This window comes from Silurus meridionalis, chromosome 7, assembly GCF_014805685.1.
Source record: "Silurus meridionalis isolate SWU-2019-XX chromosome 7, ASM1480568v1, whole genome shotgun sequence".
Lineage (NCBI taxonomy): Eukaryota > Metazoa > Chordata > Actinopteri > Siluriformes > Siluridae > Silurus > Silurus meridionalis.
Genome location: NC_060890.1, coordinates 27,769,500 through 27,785,536, shown reverse-complemented (window position 1 = coordinate 27,785,536; position 16,037 = coordinate 27,769,500). Strand labels below are relative to the sequence as shown.

The 16,037-nt window shown below is 41.3% G+C and overlaps 4 protein-coding genes across 14 annotated transcripts in view; 2 read left to right on the top strand and 2 right to left on the bottom strand.

Moving 5' to 3' along the window:
• The first annotated feature begins 491 nt into the window (after positions 1-491).
• LOC124388485 (zinc finger protein 239-like) lies at positions 492-5,498 on the top strand. Of its 9 annotated transcripts, XR_006926422.1 has the most exons (4): positions 492-867; positions 2,399-2,456; positions 3,450-4,674; positions 5,103-5,498. XR_006926422.1 is itself a non-coding variant. In XM_046853158.1 (3 exons), exon 3 carries the CDS (start codon positions 3,452-3,454, stop codon positions 4,616-4,618), a length of 1,167 nt encoding a protein of 388 aa, XP_046709114.1. In that variant the 5' UTR covers positions 492-867; positions 2,399-2,519; positions 3,450-3,451; the 3' UTR covers positions 4,619-4,917. The 9 variants fall into 9 exon arrangements, 8 of the variants coding, with proteins under 8 accessions (XP_046709114.1, XP_046709112.1, XP_046709116.1 ...); XM_046853158.1 differs by lacking the exon at positions 5,103-5,498 and having other exon boundaries at positions 2,399-2,519; positions 3,450-4,917; XM_046853156.1 differs by lacking the exon at positions 5,103-5,498 and having other exon boundaries at positions 494-867; positions 3,450-4,917.
• A 1,020-nt stretch (positions 5,499-6,518) lies between these two features.
• lrrc20 (leucine rich repeat containing 20) lies at positions 6,519-11,003 on the bottom strand. Of its 3 annotated transcripts, XM_046853221.1 has the most exons (6): positions 10,718-10,855; positions 10,033-10,096; positions 9,871-9,960; positions 8,586-8,735; positions 7,054-7,221; positions 6,519-6,912 (listed from the first exon to the last, which is right to left on the bottom strand). In XM_046853221.1, the coding sequence occupies exons 3-6, from the start codon at positions 9,938-9,940 to the stop codon at positions 6,800-6,802; spliced, it is 501 nt and encodes a 166-aa protein (XP_046709177.1). In that variant the 5' UTR covers positions 9,941-9,960; positions 10,033-10,096; positions 10,718-10,855; the 3' UTR covers positions 6,519-6,799. The 3 variants fall into 3 exon arrangements, with proteins under 3 accessions (XP_046709177.1, XP_046709176.1, XP_046709178.1); XM_046853220.1 differs by lacking the exons at positions 10,033-10,096; positions 10,718-10,855 and adding an exon at positions 10,881-11,003; XM_046853222.1 differs by lacking the exon at positions 10,033-10,096 and having other exon boundaries at positions 10,718-10,866.
• pald1a (phosphatase domain containing paladin 1a) overlaps positions 10,456-16,037 on the top strand; it is a 76,827-nt gene continuing 71,245 nt past the window's right edge. The window contains exon 1 of the mRNA XM_046853104.1: positions 10,456-10,537. The gene's annotated coding sequence lies outside the window, so the exon portion shown is untranslated. The remainder of the gene's footprint in view (positions 10,538-16,037) is intronic.
• The window catches only part of ndr2 (nodal-related 2), a 5,942-nt gene continuing 3,358 nt past the window's right edge, over positions 13,454-16,037 (bottom strand). Inside the window, exons 2-3 of the mRNA XM_046853202.1 lie at positions 13,998-14,716; positions 13,454-13,861 (exon numbers count right to left, since the gene is read on the bottom strand). Of these exons, the coding sequence (XP_046709158.1) occupies positions 13,709-13,861; positions 13,998-14,615 (771 nt within the window). The 5' untranslated portion in view covers positions 14,616-14,716 and the 3' untranslated portion in view covers positions 13,454-13,708. The remainder of the gene's footprint in view (positions 13,862-13,997; positions 14,717-16,037) is intronic.

Here is a 16,037-nt window from a genome sequence, read left to right as displayed (position 1 = left end):
GAGGAAACGAGGAAAACATACAGCTAGTTGGTTTGAAAGAGGCAGATGTAGAAGACAGGGGTATGAAGATAGATGACCCGCTGTGGTGACCTCTAATGGGAGCAGCTTAAAGAAGATGATGATGAAGACCTCCTGAAGTCCTATAAACTTTTCTACTTTCCTGTATGTCATTTACATTGATCCAGAACGACTTGCTTTGTCTCCATCACTAAATGCACCCTGGGGCTGGTTGACTAAGCACAGATTGAGAATACTGAGAATAAGTCTAAAATCTCACGTCGTTGTTAAGGTGGGAAGTAGTTCATGTATTTAAGAAGATTTTTCTGGTATCAGTACTTTATTTCATTATTTATTTTTCATTCAATTTTGACATTTAACACATGGCCCCTTTCACAGATGCAGCTCTACCTCTGCCATGGTAATCTAAATTCGTGGACACGCTTTACATAGCAGCAGTGGTGCTGAAAAAGCGCTCGAGAAACAGTTTAGCGAGGAGAAATCAATCTACATAGAAAATATTGCTCAACAAGTTATTGGTCACTTTCTAAATAATCAAAGTATAGTGCATCTACTAATAATTATATAATCAATACATTCGTTTTTACCGATGCAAACGTGTTTAAAATGATGCATTGTGATACGAATGCATACTTGTATATCCGATACACACTTTTTTAAATCGATGCATTATATCGTTAACTGCACCGACGGGAATCGTTTAATCTTACCGTCTCTACTAGTAGGGCTGAATAGTGTGAGTAGGAAGGTTGACGCATGCGCAGTGGGACACAAATTACAGCGCATGCGTGGAATAATCTCCGGCGGGGAGTGGGTGTGCAGCGACGTTTTAGCGGCAGCTTTCTGGATGTAGGTCACTATCATCTTCATCTTCATCTTTATCTTCATCATTTCTCTGAGGAAAATACTCATACTGTGGTTCCACATACATTTACTCATCAAGCTGAGAAAAGTTAAATCTCGCGCTCTCTGTTGCCTCGCGCTTGCGTGCGTTCGTTCGTTCTCCTGCGGTAAATCCTGAGGTAAATCCTGCGGTAAATCCTGCGTTAAATCCTGCGGTAAATCCTGAGGTAAATCCTGCGGTAAATCCTGCGTTAAATCCTGCGGTAAATCCTGCGTTAAATCCTGCGGTAAATCCTGAGGTAAATCCTGCGTTAAATCCTGAGGTAAATCCTGCGGTAAATCCTGAAGTGAATCCTGAGGTAAATCTTGAGGTAAATCCTGCGGTAAATCCTGCGGTAAATCCTGCGGTAAATCCTGCGGTAAATCCTGCGGTAAATCCTGCGGTAAATCCTGAAGTGAATCCTGAGGTAAATCTTGAGGTAAATCCTGAGGTAAATCCTGAAGTGAATCCTGAGGTAAATCTTGAGGTAAATACTGAGGTAAATTGCAGGATGCTAACTGCACTGAGCATTATCAGAAACAAGGAATCATTACCTGATTATACTAAGTTATTCCAAACCTCTGTTTTCTCCTTGTTTGCTTATTGATATTTATTTTTATTATCTCTAACTAGGGTTGTGTGATATTGACCAAAATAAAAAATATATATATCACTAATGATAATTAGATAATATTTTGCTGAGTGTGTTATTGTGCTGGAACTTTCTTTCCTATTGTGTGTGATGGGCAGTTCACAGCAGTGTCACAGATTAATCTTTTCAGATATATTTACAGTGATTTTGACATTTTATGGGCATTTCTTTACCTTTATAAAGCCACTTTCAGAAAGTTTGCATCTTCTTTTGAGTCTTACATTTAATCAGTCAGTTAGAATAAAAAGACATTCTATCTGTTACCAAGCAAATAGTTATTTTACAATATTATATTTATAAATATAATTTACATTTTATAGTTTTAATAGCTGATTTTTTGAGGCACATTACATTTTTATATGATATTGAATTATTATATGAAATGATAAAAGTGATATATAAAGTGATGATATAAATCTTTCACAGAATCACGTGAAAGAACACACTTTAAATGCGCACGTGCAGGAGTCTAATCTACAAGACATCATATACCCCTATCTCTAACCACCAAAAACCACCAACTACCACCACACTCCAAAATACAACAAATATATTTAACATATTCAATATAAATGTATTATATCACGTTTCACGTTTTTTTCCTGTGCGTGTATTTGAAAGATCAATACTGTAGAGCGAGTGACTAATTATAAAATCTATGGGCTTTCCCAGGATTTATGTTCTCTACTTTAACAGCTTTTATTAATCTTTTCTAAACTCCTTTATTCGTGTATTAATGTGCACAAATGTACATTAGATCTTTTAGATTAGATTTTTATATATAAACAAATGTATGTTTGAAGTATTGTTAAAGAATAAAAGCTGTTTTGCTGTTATTTTTGCAGTGATGTGAAGACTAAAGATTGCCCACCTGTACACACCTGTGCAGAACTGTGGACTCCAGTAAGGACCATATTTTTCAATACGCTATTTGATCAAGTTTGTGGACAGCTGACCATAAGATTAGTATGTGCTTCTTTTTAAACATCCCATTCCATATTTTGTCTGCATTTGCTGTAATAATAAACTCCATGTTTCTGGAAAGATGTTCTACTAGATTTTGTGGAGATTCATTCAACTACATGTGTGTTAGTAAAGTCAGATACTGATGTGGGTGAGAAGTTGAGGAGATCTAGGGTGCTCTATAGCAGGAGATCTTCTGCTTAAACCCATGTAAAGCAGATGTTCATGGAGCTGGCTTTGTGTACAGGGGCATTGTCATGCTGGAACAGGTATTGGTCTCCTAGTTCAAGTGAAGAAAAAATGTCATGCTCCAAAGATGTCTGATACAGTTGTGTGTCTCCAGCCTTGCATGAAATATTTCTTTAGATATAGTGCAACCAGGTCAGAACATGAATAAAAATCTGATGTAAGAAATGTAGAGCAAAATAAACGGTCCTACTAGTATATCTATTTAAACAAGTTGCCAGAAGAACATCACTGCATTTTGTACTGTACTGGAGAGAACACTGTTTAACACACCATAACACACCTACACTAAACAGCCAACGTATCTTAACCATCACACCTGTATGTTCTTGTTTAACAACTCATTGCCGTTCCCCTTCACTGTTAAAATGAGCTCCTGATTTCCACTAGGTTTTGGGGTGGGACTGTGGGAATCAGTGATCACTCAGATACAAGAGTATGAGTGAGATCAGACACTGATGTTGGAGGAGGTAAGGAGTCTCCGATTCCTGTTCATCCTGAAGGTGTTCAGTGGGGTTGAGGAGGTCAGGACTTTATACAGGACACTTGAGTTCTTCCACTTTATCTCACTCCCTTTGTGTACAGGAGCATCGTCATGCTGGAGTTTAGTCTTTGTTTGGGTGAGATGGTCAGGGTGCACATACTTTTCTTTATATAATGGTTTGATTTTTTATTTTTTTACTCCAGAAATGAAAGACGGCATACTGCAAGCCTACTCCTGCTCCTTCTGTTCAATATCTTATTCAAGTCAAATTTACTTGGACAACCACGTATGGAGATTCCATTATGAGGAGTTTAAAAGAGGGCAGAAATCGGGACAGGAGGATGCCAATGGTGATCTGGAGGCCACAGGAAGGTCCACTAGTCAGCAAATATCTTCATATGGTTGCTCTCATAGGCAGAAGCAGGACAAAGTTCATCACTGCTCAGTGTGCAGAAAGAGCCACCAGGGCCTTCACACCGAAGACACATCGTATGACTTCTCAGAGTGTGGGAAGAGCTTTACAGGACCGTGTGCACACCAGCTTATTCGCACAGGAGTGAAGTCACGTCAATGTGAGCAGTATGGAAAGACCTTTAATCACACCGACCATTTCCAGCGACACCAGCGCATCCACACAGGAGAGAAACCCTTTCCCTGCTCAGAGTGCGGAAAGAGTTTTACTAAAAAGTGCCACCTGAAGCTGCACCATCGCATTCACACAGGAGAGAAACCATTTCAGTGCTCAGACTGCGGGAAGAACTTTGCTAATCAGGGTTCTCTTCAGCAGCACAAACGCATTCACACTGGAGAGAAGCCTTATCACTGCTCCTACTGTGGGAAGACTTTTAGTCATCAGAGCTCCCTCAAAGAGCACCTGCGTATCCACACGGGGGAGAAGCCCTACTGCTGCTCCGAGTGCGGGAAGAGCTTTACTCACCTGAAAGCGCTCCAGCAACACCAACACACACACACTGGGGAGAAACCGTTCCTCTGTAGACAGTGTGGGAAGAGCTTTAAAGAGCAGAGAACTCTCAGACGACACCAACGCATCCACAGCGGAGAGAAGCCCTATCACTGTCTTCAGTGTGGCAAGGCTTTAAAATACCACAGCAGTCTGCAAAAACACCAAGCGGTCCACACCGGCCTGAAGCCTTATTACTGCTTCCAGTGTGGAAAGACTTTCACTCAGCAGAGTGGCCTGCAGAGACACCAGCGCATTCACACAGGAGAGAAGCCCTACCACTGCTCACTGTGTGGAAAGAGCTTCACTCAGGACAGCCATCGCAAAAAACACCAGCGGCTTCACACGAGAGCGAGGTGCAATTTCTCCACCAAGCTTCTGCCTCAAAAATCTCCTAATACAGAGATGTGAAGCTCAGTCCTGTCATGTTCAAAGACCAAAACTGATCATAGCACTTCATCTACAAGGTTCTTAACCATTTTTGATCACCTAATTTTAAAGCGCTCGTAATTCCTGTACTTTGTTGTGTTTCCTGTTTGAAAACAAGATTACACAAAAACAATCTTTTCCCAAGAATGTTTGTTCACTAGGGGTGCAACAGTACACAAAATTCACGGTTCTGTACGTACCTCGGTTCCGTTCAATTTCAGTCTAGTGATATGAATATAAATTCGATTTAATCGATGTAATAAAAAGGTGTATTGCTTTCATTTGATTTGTTATATTTTATTTTTATATATTAAATTGTTTGAGAAAAGATTGGACACCCCTGATCAACAGAGTAACCCAGTTATGGCATCAAAACCACCTACAGTAGAGCTGAAGATGACTATGGGAGGAGCCTAATTTCTTCTGTCTGTGACTTAATCTTTTATTTATTTATTTTTTTAATCAGGTCAGTCAATGAGAATTGAGCAATAACCTAACAACCTCATGATAAGTAGGATCCAGGCAGGAGCCAGGGCTCATAGACTTCAAAAAGGAATCTGCACTTCAGGGCGGGTTCTCCACAACTGTGGTGGTAAGAAAAGAAAATGTGGGTGAGTATAGTGTACTAGAGCTGCTTATAAAGGTTAGTTCCAGCTGTATGGAGATCATTCAATCACTATAGAAACTCACCTTGTAGAAGGACATATCAACACATTCTATTAGGTTCTGATATTTCCTGATATAAGTGAAGCTGCCTTACCACCAGGGGGAGGCAGAATTCTTCTCAGACACTGTGTACCATTTATTCACACCTGTTTATAAATTTGTTCACTGTTATTAAATTATCTGAATTTATAGTGAATTCACTGCTATCAAGTTTAGATTTTTCAGTTTTTTTGTCTGATGCTCTACAAACCATCAGTGCAACACATTGTAGGAGGAGCAGGCTGTGATGATAAAGATAGTGCAGGAAGTTTATACAATAATCTATTAATTTATATTCTCTGTTCCAAACAAATGTGTTTTGAGTATTTCACCCCATTTACATCAAAATATTCTTTCTGCCATTTTGTGTATATAGTTGTGTATTAGTTGTCTTGTGGGAAATTAACAGTGTAGTTTGATAACCATGTGGGAAACTCTGTGGATCTGAAATATGCTATAGGAATCACAGTCATGTGACAGGTGTGTGTGTGTGTGTGTGTGTGTGTGTGTGTGTGTATAAAGTGATGATGGAGCTCCACTGTTCACAGTGTACTTCAGTGCTATCTAATGTTCCTTCTCTAATAGTCTACACACATCTCCAGACTGACTGCACTAAACGCTGTTATGATTAAAGGAGCGTTATTTCACTACATTTTCAGCATGTGAGATTATTTTATTTGGAGACAAATTCTGATCTGGCAGCTTCTATACTGAGGTTAATTTTATATTCTGTTTAAGCTTTGTGGTTTAGAACAGGATGATGGTACCACACAGCTATTATCCTCCATCATGTAAAGGTCACACCATGATGTCCATTTTCATAGAAAATCAAAAAGTTCACGAAAATGTTTTGTAATTCACACAAAATAAGACAAATTAATGTGTATAGAGAAAAGTGTAAAAGTGGCTTCAGGGTTACAGCTCTGGCATACTAATCAGAAGGTTGTAGGTTCAAGCTTGTCATCAAGCTTGACCCTTTCTACTCCAGGATCATTGTATTCTGGTTGAACCTGTTCTTTTCTGTACCCTTATCTCCAAAAAAAACTCACATCCTTTTCTTTACATATTTGAGTGTTGTGTACATATAGATGTTTCAGCTTTCTTCTCCCAGTCTGGATGTAGGTTAATAACCTTTGTCTGATCAGATCAGTGAGAAATGAAAGCACTGAAGTCTTGATAAATATTTATCTGAATGTTTATTTAGTGCAGAAGCAGCAGCAGACAAGAACCTTTCAACATTTCACTATGGGAAAATTTCCAAAATCCAGTAGTTGCACCTTCAGATTCCCTGAGTCTACCCCAATTGACCCTGAATTACACTTCTAATAATACACCCCATAACCACCCCAGCTGTGTTATTACAGTAACTTTCTCACTATAGTAGTAGGGACTGAGAGCCACTCTGCTGAGCTCCTCGTCCACTCCAGCATGAGCTGCAGATGAGTGATGTCTGTGTGTCTATGTGAGGAGTGTGAAGCTCGGGGAAGTCTGTGGTGATGACGTAAGAGGATTAGATCTCAGATCCACCATGTTCAGGGATGACATGGCACACACACCCTCCCAAGACACATCTGAAAGAGAAACCCAAATGAGCACATAGCATACATTAGCACATAAAAATATGAAAACAGCATGCATTATGCAAACACAAAAATATTGGGACACCTGTTTTTTTTTCCCCTATCTAAATGTGTTTTTCCGTTCCATAATACCTGAGATTTGGTTTCCTGACAAGTTGATGTTCTGCAGTGTGGGGACATTTGTCAGTTGCTCAGGAAAAGCGTTGAGGTTGTTGTTTGAGAGATTGATGCTGATGAGGTGCTGCATTTCTCCAGCAGCTTCTGGGAGTTTAGTCAGTGTGTTTCCTTGTAAATCCAAATCTACACAAACACACACATCATATCAGTAATTATCATACCTGTAGTGTGTACTGCTGCTCAGTGTAGTGTCCTGTTACTTCCACTCACAGTGTGTGTGTATTTACAACACAAATATAGGTCGTCCTCTACTTATAATGGAGATACGTTATGACAACCCCATCGTAAGTAAAAAATTGTAAATCGAAGATGGTACTATGACTGTGACAGTCTTTCCTGCTTCATGCTGATTTATAATTTACATTTTCGGCTCTAATCTGATGGCTTTCCTCTTTTTTCACTATAAGCAGGAGACATACTTAACGCTGGAAGACATGCTTTTATCAGTAAAATTTCTGTTTGAAACCATTTTAAACAAAATAAAATACACACTGAAACAACTTTACTCTGTCGAGCGCTAGTGAGAGTGGGGCATCTCACAGGGCGAGAGATTCGCTCATCCCAGCTGCATATCCAACGTATACTACATCATACACTGGTGGGGCTGAGAGATGGAAAGGAGATGTGAGTGAGAGATTGAAAGGAGATTTGAGTGAGAGATTGACAGAGACAGAGCTGAGAGATGTACAGGAGATGTGAGTGAGAGATGGACAGGAGGTGTGGCTAAAAGATGGATAGGAGGTGTGAGTGAGAGATGGACAGGAGGTGTGGCTGAGAGATGGACAGGGACAGAGCTGGGAGATGGACAGGGACAGAGCTGGGAGATGGACAGGAGGTGCGAGTGAGAAATGGACAGAGACAGAGCTGAGAGATGGACAGGAGATGTGGCTGAGAGATGGACAGGAGGTGTGAGTGAGAAATGGACAGAGACAAAGCTGAGAGATGGACAGGAGGTGAGTGAGAGATGGACAGAGACAGAGCTGAGAGATGGACAGGGGATGTAAGTGAGAGATGGACAGAGACAGAGCTGAGAGATGGACAGGAGGTGTGGCTGAAAGATGGACAGAGACAAAGCTGAGAGATGGACAGGAGGTGTGAGTGAGAGATGGACAGAGACAGTGCTGAAAGATGGACAGGAGGTGTGAGTGAGAGATGGACAGGAGGTGTAAGTGAGAGATGGACAGGTGGTGTGGCTAAGAGATGGACAGAGACAGAGCTGAGAGATGGACAGACCTGAGGGATGGACAGGAGGTTTGGCTAAGAGATGGACTAGAAGACTGATCAGTAAATTGGAGTAGGATTAAAAGTAATTCATTACTGTTTTCTTGTACACTCTTATGCAGGACTTCATCGCTTGATCTGTTTATTATAGGATTTTCTCCCATATGGGTTAACTGGAAGCTTCTGGCCTTTTTTTAGATCTTGCACTGAGCAGATGAGAAGTTAAGAAATCAAATAGTACAGATATAATGGTGTATAACTCCTACCTGTTAACTGGGTGAACATGGTGAAAAACTTGCCACTCAAACTTTTCAGTTTGTTGTTGGCCAGTGAGATGATGTGGATTTGATCTGCATAGCTGCGGATCATCTTTAATACGCCGTCAGGAAAACTGATTAGATTGCAGTTCGACAGGTCTAAACACACACACACACACACACACACACACACACACAAAGATTTATTACTGCAGTGTTTATTATGCATAGACGTGGTTATATTATAGCTAATACACTGTGTGTGTGTGTGTGTGTGTGTGTGATAGTAAAATACGGAATGATGCGTTTATAGAAGTTAAATATTTTCCAATATTATCATATTTCCATGTGTTTTATTCCTCACACCTCAGCACCATTCTCCTATAACAGTAGTGCCTGCTTATACAACACGCTTTTCGTTTCCATAGTAACGGCTCGTTTACAGGGACATGTACAGTGCACACTACACTGAAGAAACTAATTAAAGAATTAAGTTTGTTGTGTGGAGAAATGTGTGTATGTAAGATGTAAGGGAGGTCTCCAGTGTCAGAAGAAACACTGTGCGATCTTCAGGGGAGAGGAATTTACACTTCTATATGGTGCAATTTTTTCATCTTTTATTTTGAAAAGAGAATAAAGAGACTGTTTATAGCTGCTATAACACATACTATATGGGGAAAGGTTGAATACGTTTGATGTGCTTCTTTTCTTACATCTTATTCCACATTTACTCTCCACTTGCTGTTATAATGAGCTCCACTCTTCTGGGAAGATGTTCCACTAGATTTAGTGGAAATTCATTCAGCTACAAGGGTGTTAGTAAAGTCAGGTACTGAAGTGGGTGAGGTGAGGAGGAATTGGGTGCAGTCAGCGTTCACATCCCTTATATTCTAAAGGGTTGGAGCTCTTTAGCAAGAGATTTTCCAACCCATGGAAAGCAGATCTTCAAGGAGCTGGCTTTGTGCACAAATGCCGTGCTGGAACAGGTTTGGGACTCGTAATTCAAGTGAAGGGAAAATGTTATGCTCCTGCATCCAAAGACGTCTGATACAATTGTGTTTCCAAGTTTGTGGGAAAGAAGCAAAAATGGCTGGGGGAAAAAAGTGGTGTCCCAATACTTTTGGGTGCACAATGTAAGAACGTGTGATTTTATTTGTTGAATAATTGCTGTGGTAAAAGAGGAACAAAAGACTGTGGTGTTATAGAAAATATCATGTGTTAACATAATCAGATATAACAGAATGTCTGATTATAATTTTTGGGGAAAAGACATTGAGTGAAGTAGAGATGTTACCTAACGTGTCTAATCCGTTCTCCATGGTGGCGTTGATTCTTCGAGCGACGTTGGCCACCGCCTCCCCCATCCTGTGCCAGCTGGAGCGATCTGCAGAAGTTTTCAACACTGTTAACCTGAACTCTGTTTCACCAATCACTGGTGTACAGAGTCCTGTTTCACCTTCTGTTCAGCAAGGGGACTCGGATAGGGGGCGGGGCCGAGTGTCTGAAGGTGGAGCCTGTGTCTAAGTGATTTTGGATGCGAATAGTCAGTGATTGATACAGAAAGTAACAGTAAAGAAGTAAATGTAGTTCTTTATTGTTCTTAAGCAGCTTTTTCTCGTTTCTGTTCTTTACTGAAGTTTTTCCATTCAGGGAGGTTTTTACTGTAACTTCACATTTCAAACTCAAATATTTAACTTTTTACTACATTTAGTGAAATCAGTCCTTTTTATTAATGAGAATAAAAACGTAACTGGTGAAACACGCAGCGAGTCACCAATCAGGATCGATACTCCATGCAAGGCAAATGTGTGACCTCTATCTATCTATCTATCTATCTATCTATCTATCTATCTATCTATCTTTCTTTCTTTCTTTCTAGGAGTACTTCGGAGTCTGTATTACATTGAGGGCAGTAGTTCTGAAATCAGAGAAACACCCCTGCAGATCAGAGGAGATGAGAGGTGAGCTCATGTTAATGTCACTCACACACACACCTCAGAGCTATCTATAGAACACGTGCAAAGCGTGCAGCTGGGTAACTCTGTATTTCCCTTTATTACAGCTGTGAGTGTGAATAAATCAGTATAAAGCGGAGTTTTAGCAACACACACACACTGCAATTTCTCATGCACGGCTCTCACCCGTGTTTACGTCGCCTGTCTTAAACCAATAATAGGTTTATAATCTCAAGTAATAAGATCAATAATACGTGTATAAGTGCTGTATTCCTCTTATCCTGTTAAATGCAATCACTTTTCTTTAACTATCTGTTCATCAGAATCAAAAAACAGCAAACTAACGTACAGCTCTGCGGCGTGTCTCCACTGTCGCAAAATACCGGCAACCTGCTTTACGGCTAAATGGGTGCGTCCTAAGCCGAAACAGCACTGCTGGTTATGATTTGGGGGCGCGCGCACACACAGAGATATTCCACTGTGTTTGCATCCCAAATCACACACACCCGTTTCACTATATAGGTCAGGGGTGGCCAACCAGTCAGAGACCGAGAGCCACATTTTTTACTGTGTTACCGCAAAGAGCCACATCATACACATGGGCACACATGAACATCACCCATCCCTGCGCGCGCGCACACACACACACCTCTGCTCAGCCAGATTTATTGTAAATGTCACACCAACATAATGACAGAAATTGACTCCCACAGTTCTAAGACCACAGGACAGTCATTTTCAACAATGAACATTGTGTGCACTGTCTCACACACACAAATATAATAATTTACAATAGCGTTTTTCTTTTACTGCATGTTACTTAGTGGGACTTTTGGCATTCCTTGCCTTGAACAATCCCCTTCAAATCTGCCTCGTATTCCGTTATTGCCACTCGAAGCAATTCTTTCACGAGTGTCAGTCAGAACAGATCGATGCTTTGATTTCACGTGTTTCAGGGTAGAAAACACAGCCTTTGTGGGGGTTTTTTATGTGCGTGTTCACTTCGCTTGAGTGTAATACGGTATTTTCGTCAAATGCGCATGTGCGTGAGATGAATATACTGCAGGGGGGGGCAATTAATGTTTACAAGGGGCCACATGAGAAACCTGAATTGTGTCAGAGGGCCACACCAACGATAATATTTTAGGGATGCACCGAAATGAAAATTCAATTCAAAAGTCAATGAAATCCATAATTTTTTGTGTTCTGCCTTTTGCCTCGGCATCATCACTGGAAAACTTTCCTGCCTTTTCAAAAACGTCCTCTACAGATGGAGTGCGCATGCTCGGATTGACTTTACTTTTCTGCGTCGCGTTCTTCTCATATTTAGAAGGCAATCGGGATGTTTGGATTTCAGGTGATAAATTAAACCCGACTTGAAAAAAACTCTTTGCAGATACACCCCCTCTTGAAATTTCAGCATTGCATGTTTTGCAAATCGCTCTCCACACACCGCAGACATGTTGCTCTTATCCAGATATCCGTGTGCTGCTGCGCTTTTTTATTGCGTCATTACAATTGTGTTTCTGCGTGTTGTTTCAGTGATTTAGGTATTTCGGCCGAAGATTTTTGGTGCATCGCTGTATTTTATGATTGGCCTCACGTGGGCCGGACAGGGATGTACAAAGGGCCGTATGTGGCCTGCGGGCCGTAGATATACCGCAAAGTTTCCCAGTAGGGGCAAGCTCATTTAAGTATTAAAATACCGTATTGAACTTAAGCAAAGCGAACACGCACATTAAAAAACAAACAAACACAAACTTCGATATGAAGAGCCGCATGAAACCAGGCAAAGAGCCGCATGCGGCTCGCGAGCCACGGGTTGGCCACCCCTGATATAGGTTATACACACACACACACACACACACACACACACACACACACACACCCCGAGTGTCCACTGTGGGTGTGCCTCAAATTATACAAACCTTTCAATATATAGAGCACCATATGAACACACACACACACACACACACACATTTCACCATATAGGGCGCATGCACACACAGTATACGTATACATACACGCACACAGAGTGTCCACTGTGTGTGTCCCAAATCATACAAACCTTTTTCAATATGTAGAGCAGCACACATACACACACACACTATTCACTCTGTAGTGTACACTGTACACTACATATCACACACTACACTAGTGACATCACAAACCTAATTAAAACATTTCTGAAGTGGCACAATTCTTATACGAGTCAGAATTACACACCTGTGACTACAGTGCACGTGTGTTTGGGCTAACTACTGGTTATTCTTTAAAATTCCTGTTTCAGCTGAAGAAAACTAGTTGGTGTGTGTGTGTGTGTGTGTGTGTGTGTGTGTGTGTGTGTGTGTGCAGGCTTTGGGATGAGACTGATCAGACAGTGCAGGAACTCCTCTGCTGTATGTGTCCTTTTGTTAGTGAGCATCACCTTGTCCTTCATTACTTCACCAGACACACCACTGAATCACCATAGCAACGAGTCAAGCGCTGTAAGTGCTACAGCTAAACCACAAGCCTGTACATTCAGTGTTGAGTAGATTATGTGAGATCAGTTCACTCAAACATTTATCTCACACACACACACACACACACACACACACACACACAGTTCAAAAGATTCAACTAGAAATTACAACATTCAACTGATAAATCCCTTCTATTATTAAAAAAATAAATAACAAACTAACATATGAAAAAATAAATAAATGCAACATGTTGAATATATAATAACAATAATAATAACAATAATAATAAAAGAACCACATGAAATTTATATTTATATATATATATATATATATATATATATATATATATATATATATATATTTGTAATTAATTCTTTATTTTGAAAAAATAATATCATCCATTTGTTTTATAAGCAAATTTCATAAATAATAAGAAGATAAATATTAGGACTCTGCTTAAATATTTACAGGAGATAAACGCATGAGCAGTGCTTAAATACTAAAGTCTTTCATTTAAAAGTGTGCACTCTGAACTGAAAGGTAACACACCCTGTGTAGTGAGCGAAACTCTGCACTTATTATCTAGTGCACTAGTGTAGGGAGAAACGCTGAACAGCACCCTACTGGACATGTAGTGTACTACATAGGTAAGTTTAAGTATGTTTTGGGATCAGTCCCAAACGGAGATGTAGAAGCGTGATTCCTTGCCCCTTTAGTGACAGCCACACTCCTCCACCACCATCTCTTCATGATGGCGCAGGATCATCTCTCCGTTCTCGTAGTACAGCATGCTGAGGGCACTGGTGCGGATTGGAGCGCAGCACGGTGAGGGAACTCGACCTGGCTGGAAGTATTTCAATAAGCTCTGAGGGATGAGAGGGAACAGAGATCAGATATATACGTACGCGCAGCATATATATATATATATATATATATATATATATATATATATATATATATATATATATGTAACAGAGTGCTAAATGGTGTTTAATTCTGACCTGCATGTAGGCGTGGTTTGTTGGGTGGAAGTCCTGTCCGAGTGGGTTGGGACACGCCCCTTCACAGCGGTAGGCGTTGTACTTTTTAGGAAAGACGATCCAGGAGCCCCATCCGATCTGGTTGAAGTCGACGTGCATGTCCACTCTCCTGCACAGGTTCCTCTTCTCGTTCTCTTTCTCTCTGACGTTCTTGTGGCGGCTCTTCTGCCTCTTCACCCTCCTCAGAACTTGACCCTCTGCGCTCAGGAGAAACTTGGAGCGCTCGGCCGTACGCAGCAGACTCGCCTTATCCTGATCTCCATACTTCGCTCCCTCACGTGAGAACACCACCAAAAGCGCTCGGTTAATTCCTGCATTCATCAAATTGACCACAGACGGGCCGCGACCTCTGACCCTCATCCTCATTGTCCTCCTCCTCCTCTGCGGCACGGCCTCATCCATCCAGCGCAGCAACCGAGCCGTGACATTATAAACTCGCCACTGACCGGATGAGCTGATCAGAGAGGATTCAGGGAGAAATCCCAGCGACTGGTCTTCCACACACAGGCTGTGTTTGGGACACGGACGGTCCTGATGGTGGCGCAGCTCCACCGTCACGTTGGGTTGAGCGGTCGCCATGGGAACGCGGACCCTCAGCTCCACCGCCTGGACGTGCCGCTCAGACAGCAAAGTGGAAAAGTCAAAGATTGTGATCCAGGTTCTGTCTCGAAACACTAAACCTGTTCAAACAAACAAAAAACACATCAAGAACAAAAACTTGTATAAAATTCACACGATGTGCACAAAAACATTTATTAACACTTAACACTTATTTATTAACACATTTAATAGTATATTACTGCAAAATAGTTTCATATCTAATTCATTTAATACAATAATTCAATGAGGGGTGTGTGTGTGTGTGTGTGTTTGTGTGTGTGAAAGAGAGAGAAAGCGATACTGATTTGATTAATAGCAGAAACTCCGAACACTATTAAATAATCTCCTGCCTCTCTCACACACACACACACACACACACACACATCCAGGTGCTTGTTCGGCTTATGCATATCCTCCTTCACAAACACACACGCCTACAGACACACACAGGCTTGAGCTTTCTCACCCCCTCCCACACACACACACACACACACACACCCAGGTGCTTAATCTAATCAGCTCGGTGTGTGAAAAGGCGACATGTTGATTTGGGTTTAACAAGTGATTTGTAGGAGGGAAGTCTGGAAACACAGGCAATCAACATCACACCGAGAGAGAGAGAGAGAGAGAGAGAGAGGGAGGGAGGGAGAGAGAGAGAGAGAGAACGAGAAAAAGAAAGAGAGGGAGGGTAAATCTCTGATCCCTGACTCAGACTTTATTTATTTGCCCCTGATGTGTATTTGACTGGAGTGTGTCTTGTATTTCTGTGACAACCCACTCTTACACACACACACACACACACACTTCTCTCTTCTCATCTAGGAACTAATTGTAAAAGCAAAATCTAGATAGATAGATATAGATAGAGATAGATAGAGATAGATAGATAGATAGATAGATAGATAGATAGATAGATAGATAGATAGATAGATAGATAGATGGATGGATGTGATCTTACTCCGAGGAGCGACACTGCGCACTGTGTCTGCTCTCACAGTTCTGTCCTGATCTGAGAACTGATGATGTTGCAGGTGATGAAGCAGTGATGATGATGATGATGATGACGGTGAAGCAGGAGTCTGACTGGTGCTGAAGCTGCGATACAAACGCATCATGTAGGAGGGAAAGTAGTGAGTGTCGTTCCTCTGAGCGCTGACCCCTGACCCCAGTCCTACAGCACTGAGCTGCAGCAGCACCAACACTTCCGCTGGAGTCATCATACACATACACACACACACACACACTGAAGTCTCTGAGCCTTCGCCTTGCAGCACTACAGCTTTTATACCCCCCTCACACTATAACACCCCCCCACCTATCACCCCCCTACCCCAACCCCCAAATAAAGGAACATTAAAGCAACTCTTCAAGGGCTTCATGTGACAGCTCATCATCTATTTA

What these genes read in the sequence shown, in the direction of transcription:
- LOC124388485 (XM_046853158.1), top strand. Translation starts at nt 3,452, where the DNA reads ATGAAAGACGGCATACTGCAAGCCTACTCCTGCTCCTTCTGTTCAATA.
- lrrc20 (XM_046853220.1), bottom strand. Translation starts at nt 9,940, where the DNA reads ATGGGGGAGGCGGTGGCCAACGTCGCTCGAAGAATCAACGCCACCATG. An exon ending in CATGTTCACCCAGTTAACAG is followed by an intron (nt 7,222 to 8,585) that starts GTAGGAGTTATA and finishes GTGTTTGTGTAG; the next exon opens with ATTTGGATTTACAAGGAAAC. An exon ending in GTCAGGAAACCAAATCTCAG is followed by an intron (nt 6,913 to 7,053) that starts GTATTATGGAAC and finishes TTTCTCTTTCAG; the next exon opens with ATGTGTCTTGGGAGGGTGTG.